This window comes from Alosa pseudoharengus, unplaced genomic scaffold (genome assembly GCF_046254945.1).
Source record: "Alosa pseudoharengus isolate Yale_2024_CS ecotype anadromous, Long Island Sound unplaced genomic scaffold, YU_APseudo_1.1 YU_APseudo_1.1_scf_16, whole genome shotgun sequence".
Taxonomy (NCBI): domain Eukaryota; kingdom Metazoa; phylum Chordata; class Actinopteri; order Clupeiformes; family Clupeidae; genus Alosa; species Alosa pseudoharengus.
In genome coordinates this window covers 26843851-26852627 of record NW_027468630.1, presented here as the reverse complement: position 1 = coordinate 26852627, position 8777 = coordinate 26843851, and the positions used below count along the sequence as shown (strand labels likewise).

At 47.2% G+C, this 8777-nt stretch overlaps 1 protein-coding gene across 4 annotated transcripts in view; it reads left to right on the top strand.

Annotated features, from left to right (window-relative positions):
- Positions 1 to 8296, top strand: part of LOC143125820 (protocadherin-1-like) — a 19208-nt gene extending 10912 nt beyond the window's left edge. For 2 of the 4 annotated variants that reach the window (XM_076287572.1, XM_076287571.1), the window contains exons 2-3: positions 1195 to 2029; positions 4530 to 8296. In XM_076287572.1, coding sequence (XP_076143687.1) covers positions 1202 to 2029; positions 4530 to 6788 — 3087 coding nt within the window. In that variant the 5' untranslated portion in view covers positions 1195 to 1201 and the 3' untranslated portion in view covers positions 6789 to 8296. Of the gene's footprint in view, positions 1 to 1191; positions 2030 to 4529 lie in introns of all 4 variants that reach the window. The other 2 variants (XM_076287574.1, XM_076287570.1) reach the window with 1 other exon arrangement.
- The last annotated feature ends 481 nt before the right edge of the window (positions 8297 to 8777 follow it).

The following is an 8777-nucleotide window of genomic DNA, read 5'->3' as shown; positions in this document are numbered from 1 at the left end:
GTGTGTGTGTGTGTGTGTGTGTGTGTGTGTACTTGTATGGCAGTTGTCACTGGCTGATGGCAAACGGTGGTCTCCAATGGAATTTACAGTTGTGGGTGAAAGCAGGTGGTATTAATAGGGAAATATGGATCAAAGCGGGCACTAAAAAAATAAAAGTTGTAATTAATTAACTTGAGGAGATTAGGCATCAAACGCAGGAGTGGGTTACCTTATGTGTACTGTGCAAATTAAAGCTGTGATCACGCGGTCATGCTCAACATTTCATCTACCATGATAGCAATATTTTTTTCAACATGTAACTTACAACATGTAAAATCTGTTAATCACGTTAGCGCTAGCTAGACACTTGACAACAAATCTCCCCTCCCCGCTGTCTCATCTATTAGTTATAATTATAATTTCTACAGACATCATGGAGATCTCAATCTCTGATTTTGAGCCTCCAGTTAAAGGCTGTGCCTTACTGGAAAACATTAATATGGAATACCTAAGTAATTCTACAGAAGCCTTTATAATTTTTACTGACATCATGAAGATCCCAATCTCTGATTTCAAGCCTCTCAGAGCCTCTGGTTAAAGGCCGAAGCCTGCTGGGAAATCTTTAGATGGAATACCTCTGTAATTCTAAAGAAGCCTTCAGGCAAGCATGCCCACATTACGATAAGCAATAACAAAATATACTGTAGCTTTCACCACCATGAAGTTAAGATCAGGATCTTGCATTTGGTATTGTAATTGTACACCAAACGAAGGCAGGTTGCCAGATAGGATCTGAGCCAGTAAACTGTTGGCTGTATCTGTTTTGATGTTGTCTTGCCTTTCATGATGGCCTTAGATTGGTCTTCTATTGACAGCTGATGATCCGAATGGTGCTTTTAGTTCACTATAGTGTAACCTGGCAGTTGAGTTTTAAAGACAGGGCTTAGTGTGAACTGAGTGAAATGTAGGGCTGAGCATCAGCAATTGTTTCTGACACATTTAGAGCCTCACGGGAGAGCAGTTTACAGTAAAAGAGAAAAGATCAGTCATAAATCCTCAAGTATCACCACCCTCGCAAAATTCCCCTTCAGCCCCGCGTTATAAAAGGGTTCCCGACACGGCCAGGGGACGTTAGCGAGTCGTGTCGGCTGCCAAGAGAACACATGTCTCATCTTGTTTGTTTGTTTGTTTGTCTTGTGTGTTTGTCTCCAGCAGCAGACTGATGATGTCTCAGCGCGGCGGTGTCATGTCGCAGCGACGGGGCGCCACGTTGGCGTGGATCACGCTGCTGCTTCTGGTCTCGCTCTGTTCTGCTGTCACGGGCATCCAGTACCAGTTGAACGAGGAGATGCCGCCCAACACGCTGGTAGGCAGCCTGGCGTCGGACCAGGGCCTGCCGGACACGGGTCACCTCTACAAGCTGGAGGTCGGCGCCCCTTACCTGCGCGTGGACGGCAAGACCGGGGACATCTACACCACCGAGGTCCCCATTGACAGGGAGACCCTGAAGGACTGCCGCTATCTGTTTGAAGGTGACCCCTGCTACCTGGAGTTCGAGGTATCCATCACCGACCTGATCAAAGGCCAGAGCCCACGCCTGATTGAGGGCCGCATCGAGATTCTGGACCTGAACGACAACACGCCTCAGTTCTCCTCGCCAATCCTCTCCCTGTCCATCCCAGAGAACACGCACGTGGGCACGCTCTTCCCCATCCCCACCGCCACCGACAAGGACTCGGGCTCCAACAGCATTGCTGACTACTCGCTGACCACGCCACCAGACGCCGCCAGCCTCTTCAGCCTGCAAGTGGCGCAGGATACGGACGAGAAGCTGCCGCAGCTCATCGTACTGGGCAACCTGGACCGCGAGGCGCGCGATTCCTACGACCTCAGCATCAAGGTGTCGGACGGAGGGCAGCCGGCCCGCTACAGCAGCGCCCTGCTGCGCGTCACCGTCACCGACGTCAACGACAACCCACCCCGCTTCGAGAGGTCGCACTACGAGGCCGAGCTGCTGGAGAACAGCCCCACAGGTCACTCTGTCCTGCAGGTAAGCCTAGGAGAGATTAAAGGTGAACTAATGGTCTCTGAAGTAGGCCAGAGTATCAGTAATGGCGGCCATGGTGAAGCTAAAAAAACAACTTTTGCAAGTCTTTGGATAGAAGCATCTGCTACATACTTCTGCACAAACAGTCACTTAACTTTTACTTTACTTTATAACAGCCAGTTTATTTATACACAATCAAATCTATCATGCTTAAGTTCTCATCCATTTTAAATTTCACATATCTAATTGCATATTTTATATCTACACCATGTTGCAATGATTTCATTATTTTTCATGAGTGAGTGTACATTTCTTAAAGTATAAATTTAGTGTGGAATTAATGATAGTTAAAATTGCATGTCTGTATGCAACAGCTAGACCATTTCAATAAGAGTGATAGGTTCATTCTAGTACAGGAGAGACTTTGAAAAGAAAAAGAAAATGTTTTTCAGTATCGACATCAGCTAATAAGGCAAAATGAGTATGAAAATATCGGCCCATGGGATATTGGCAGAAATCCAATACCGTGCATCCCTAATAAAATGTTGGATTATTGCCAACAAGCTTGGCTTCTAAGTTATGCAGGTGAAATCATCATGCAAATATCTATTCCAGCTAAACAGGATGACAGATTATGGTTGCAGTCGATGAACAGGACTTGTTTGAGGTTTGGTCACGCTATGGTGAAAAAGACAATCAGACAGCCATATGACTTTAAACCAGGAACTGCAACAGTAGTCTGTCAAAACATCTATATATCCAGACTGTCGTGACAAGCTAATGAAAGCCGCAGTCTGGTATCCTGTGTTATCAGAAGTTAGAAGTGAATAAGGCATGTTCTGTGAAAAGGAATGGCAGCTCGGGCTCCTGAAACGGCGTATTGTTCAGGCGCGCTCTCTGTTCAGGTATTCTCGGCACAATGAGAGGCTCGGCGGGCCGACGGAGAAAAAAAGGGGTTTGGTAAAGGGAAGCGGGCGAGAAAGAGAAAGAGAGAGAGACAGAGGGGCCGTCTGAATGCAGCTGCAGAGAGGCACTCAAAAGCCTGCTCGCTAGCGCACAGACACCCTAGCAGAACGAGGAGGCAGCCTCCTCCTGTTCTGTCCCTGGGTCAGATCCATAATGGCGCAGTAAAAGTTAACAAAGCAGGCTAGCTAACCTGCATTTTCACAAGCTATTGATTCATTTTGTCGGTCTAATTCCGGATTGCATTGTGGGAGAGGATGTCTGAATTACATATTGAGTGTCCACACAAGCACTGGGCAGGGTTAAGATTAGGTGTTGCGTGCAGCTGGATGTTCGCCAGGAGCCAACAGAGACAAGTGTCCAGGCATAAAATTGTTTTAAAGACTGTTAATCTCCCAGTCAACAATTAATCCATGCCTCCATGTTATTTTCAAAGAGTGTGTCAAGCATTTCTATTTATTTATTTTTCTCCCCCCACCCCATCCCTTTGCCTCCTCTTTCTAATAAGCTTTCAGAGGGAGCAGATGCAAGCGAATAGTGTTATGAAAATTGCCTCATTTCACGAGTTTAGAGGACTAGAAGTGGCAATCAAGTATTTCAGGCCCCTTTACTGGAAAGCTCTTCAAACGCACATTTAGCGAAATGAATTTACCAGTTTGTTTTGCGCATGAAATGGGAATGAGTCACATAGAAAAAATAATAACATAAGCCCCGTACATAATCTTATGATTGACTGAGATTAAAGCCGAGCTCTGTAATGCAAAGGGGGTTACGTATTTCCCTCGTGGTAGTTTGTGTGGAGTGAGCAGTGGTGTGCAGAGCCACAGGAAATGCAACATGACTAACGAGGGATGTCGCTCGCACTTGTAAGAAGCCAAGAGTCTTGTAATGGTCTTTACTGACTTTAAGGTTGTGGACATTGAAGGTTATTTAAAGGATTTAGTTTGTCTCCACAGGGGAAAATGTAACCAACAGCAACATTATCTCAGCCTCCCAACCATATTTTCGTTTATGAAGTGATTATTTGCTTTCTGTAGAAGTGGTGAAAAAGAAGAAAAAAAGAAAGAAAGAGGGGAAGGACAGCCATTTCTCTGGGAGGCTCATGTCGTTTATTAATTACCCCAGTGCAGTCTGGGGATGAGCTTCCCCGCTAGATGAGTCTTATTTTGGGCAGGGATTACTATGTGTGGGCCAGTGCCATCCATTGCCTGCGCCGCGCTGTCACTTGTTTCAATCCCCCTCTAATGGCCTTGCTTGAACAAGTGTTTTATAATAATGTGAGGAACTGATTAACGTTCAGCCTCATTTCTCGCATGGATGTCAATGGAGTGTGCGACAATCACTATTATTGTGTTTAGACTGGCCCTATCTTAATAGCAGACAGCAGCAGTAACAGCAGCCCTGTGCCAGAATGCTGTTATCTTATTATATATTTACAGCCATTTCTGGAGGGTTTGTGACTATGCTGAAAAATAAAAATTGTGTTTAGGTGTGGTCTGTGTTATGTCATTAACTAAGATGTATCTTGTGTGTCTTGCAGGTGAAAGCCAATGACTCTGACATGGGTCCAAATGGAGAGGTGACATACAGCCTGCACCAGGCCTCAGCTATGGTGCAGAGGCTTCTCAACATCGACAGGACGACGGGCATCATTTACGTCAAGGGCCTAGTGGACCGAGAGGAGGTGGGCGCTCTCAAGTTCTATGTGGTGGCGAAAGACCAAGGCCCTCCGGTCAAGAGCTCCAAGGTCCAGGTGACCATCACCATCAAGGATCAGAACGACAACGCGCCCACCATCACTATCCGCGGGATCGGACTGGTGACCCACGAGGATGGCGTGGCCAACATTTCAGAGGACACGCCCGTCGGTACCCCTGTGGCGCTGGTGGAAGTGTCGGACCGAGATGAGGGGGAGAACGCCATTGTAACCTGCGTGGTGGCCGGAGATGTGCCTTTCCAGCTGACCCGAGCCAGTGAGTCGGCCAACGAGAAGAAGAGAAAGTACTTCCTTCAAACAACGACGCTGCTCGACTACGAGCGCATCAAGGACTACAGGATCGAGATAGTGGGTGTTGACTCAGGCAACCCAGCTCTGTCAAGCACAAATTCACTGAAAGTCCAAGTCACAGACACTAACGACAATGCTCCCATCTTCTCCCCATCCTTATTTGAGGTGGAATTCGCTGAAGAGAACCAACCTGGTGATAAAGTTCTGGATGTAGTTGCAACTGATGCAGACAGTGGGACCAATGCTGAACTCACGTACAGCATAATCATGGAGTCGTCCATTAAGGGGCTCTTTGAGATCAATGCCAACACTGGCGAGATCCGGGTTCTGAACCAGCTCGATCGCGAGCACAAAGAACAGTACGAGTTCCATGTGGCCGCTGCAGACAAAGGTGTCCCAAGTCAACGGGGGACAGCCACCGTTGTGGTCCGAGTGCTGGACCGCAACGACAACGACCCCAAATTCATGCTGAGCGGATACAGCTTCTCCGTCCTTGAAAACATGCCCCCGCTCAGTCCTGTCGGCATGGTGACCGTTATGGATGCAGACAAGGGCGATAATGCTAAAGTGAGTCTGTCGGTGGAGCCGGACAATGGGAAGTTTGTCATCCAGAATGGGACGGGAACAATCTTGTCCAGCATCTCCTTCGACCGGGAGAAGGAGAGCACATATACCTTCCGGCTGAAGGCGGTCGATGGAGGTGACCCGCCTCGCTCCTCTTATGTGGGCGTCACCATTAATGTCCTGGACGAGAATGACAACGCCCCTTACGTCACCAAACCCGCCAACTCCACGTACAAGTTCCTCCTTCCGCTCACGAGCCCTGAGACTCACGTGGAGAGGGTGGAGGCCGAGGACATGGACACTGGGCCCAATGCAGAGCTCGAGTACAGTATCATTGGTGGCAATCCGCACGGCCTCTTCCGCATCTCCCAAAGCGAGGGCGAGATCACGCTGACCAAGGAGTTCACCCGCAAACACAATGGCCTTCACCGGCTGGTGGTGCGCGTCAAGGACAAGGGCAAGCCTCCGCGCCACACCACCGCCCTGGTACACATCTTCGTGAACGAGACCCTCGGGAATGTCACCCTGGTGGAGTCCCTTGTGGGCCACAGCCTGTACACGCCACTGGAGACCGACATCGCTGGCGACCCCCACGAGTACCTGCGCCTCCAGCAAAGCAACATTGTGTACGGCAGCCTGGCTGGCTTGGCTGGGGTCATCCTAGTCATCGTAGTCGTGGTGGTGATCAGGCATCGGCTCCAGAAGGAGACCAAGAGTGGCTACCAGGCGGGCAAGAAAGAGAGCAAAGACCTCTACGCTCCAAAGCAGGGCCCCAAGAGCAGCAAGAGCAAGAAGGGCAAGAAGAACAAAGCGCCCAAGCCTGCCAAGCCCTTAGAGGAGGACGAGGAGGCCAGCCTTCAGAAAGGCCTCAAGTTCAACCTGATGAACGACAGTGTCAACGACAGCCCCAGGATCCACCTGCCCCTTAACTACCCCCCGGGCAGTCCGGACCTGGGCAGGCACTACCGCTCCAACTCCCCTCTACCCTCCATCCAGCTTCAGCCGCAGTCCCCGTCAGCCTCCAAGAAGCACCAGGCCGTTCAGGACCTCCCCGCCACCAACACCTTTGTGGGAACGGGAGACAACAGCTCGACAGGGTCGGACCAGTATTCGGATTACAGGATTACGGCCAACCCACCGAAATACAGCAACAAACAGGTAGGCGACTACTACATAAGCGCGCCACGGTACAACGGGAATATAATCTGGAGCGACGATGTTTGGTAGGGAATCGGACTGAATGTATATGAAAACAAAAAGAGCTATATATAAATCACAAGAAGCCAAAGTTGCACTGATTCACAGCTGAGTGAGCATGTCACTCTTTAGCGCAGTAGGACGAGTTTATCATGACAGATTATGGTTTGTGTTTTTTTTTTTTTCATTTTACTGTTCATTTTCATAGTTTTGTGTTTCACCTTATGATAAGGATACACTTTACACTTTGACGTAATTTATGTTCAAATAACTATCTGGGATTAAGTGAAGGATCTGACACAATATTTTGTTTTCAGTTTGTTTTGTTCCATTTTGTGTTCTGAAGAGATCATTCAAATGTTTAAATCAGCGTACACAGACATGCTCAAAGGAGAATCGTTCAATTCATGTTTGTTCTTTCATGTTATTAATACATGCCTTACTCTGGAGAATGGAGCATTTTAAGGCATGCAGGCAATTTGGCAAAGGGCATTTCCCCTGGTTTGTCTTCTGTCAAGTCTAGCAACCCTCTGTTGGGTTTGGATTGGGAAGGGGCAGCACTGAGGAGAAGAAAGAAAAGCACACGTGTGGTTTGAGGCTCTTAGGTGTTTTCGTGTGTTCGAGCCGGACCACAACACACACACACACACACACACGCACCCCGTCAGGCCTTTGAAAAACGACTTTAATTACTTCGCTCTCGTCTTAGCGGAGCTTAAGTAAATTGTTTGCACAGATTAATGGCAGGTAATATGCCCCTGCCTCTACCCCCTCTACTGCATAGACTGTGAGTGCCTTGCTTTATTTAATGTGCATACGAGGGCTCGTTAAACGTATGCCCATAACGAGCTTTCCATGTCAGTGCGTTATGGGCCAGTTATAAGTTATGGATTCCGGTAAGGTGTGATTTATGTCTTGTCACATACCACTGTGAAAGGAGAAGAAATACGAAAGAAGGAAACTGTTGTTATTATATGACCTCATGTTGACAATCGTGTTGAGAGGTGAATGGGTGATGTACATATTGTTTGTGAATATAATTTTATGTTTGTGTATGTTTGTTGTCGTTGTTGTTTTCCCATTGTGTTCTTGTTGCTGGCAGCGTGCTATTTTCTTCTTTTTTTTACACTGGTTACTTTACACTGGTTACTCAGAAGGTTGCATCAGTAACTAGATATTTCACAATGAAGGATTATTACTCTCTGCTCTGGCATACATGACTATATAGAATATCCACAGACGTAGTCACACACACACACACACACACACACACACACAGGCATCCCATACCATTCATACAGAAATCATGTGACCTCTGACCTCTGCTTACAAGGTCAACTGAACTGCGTTTAAAGCTGCAGCAATATCCCGCCTCATTCTGGCTTCAACACTCTATGTGTATTTGTTTTGCTTTCCATTTTGTGGTATTGCTAATTTGAAAATCTGTTGTATTATGAACAAAGTTTTGTACAAAGTTTTCCTTTTTTTCTAATTCCAAAAGGACATTTATTTCAATAAAAAACAAACTGAAAATACAGTAAAAATCATCTTTTTGTGCGTTCATGGCATCTGCATTGTCACGGTGGATTGAGTGGTGGGGGACTTGAGACTCTAAGGTACAGTATTCCATCTTCATTTGTTCATTTACACTGTCTAGAGCATTTGCTGCTTCACAAAACAGCGCTAAGTCAAGCATGGGTTTGGTTTGGGGGATTGACTAACACTCACAACACACTGCTGCTAAGAAATCTCACCAGCTTGCTACTCACTTCACCCCCCAAGAAAGGCTTGGATAAGAATTAGCATGGAGGCTACTCCCAGACGTCTGTAAGCACATAATAATCGTCCTACAAAACTGGGGTTGTGTGCACAGCCAACATTGAAGTCTTCTTTTCATTAGTTTCCGTCTGGTTTATTCTCTTGTCCCTCCAAGAGCAACAATAGCAGGGTGTCAACAGCACATAGCCTTAATCACCCCCTCTCCTTCCAAACCCTGTTTGATAAATTCTTTGCTTCATC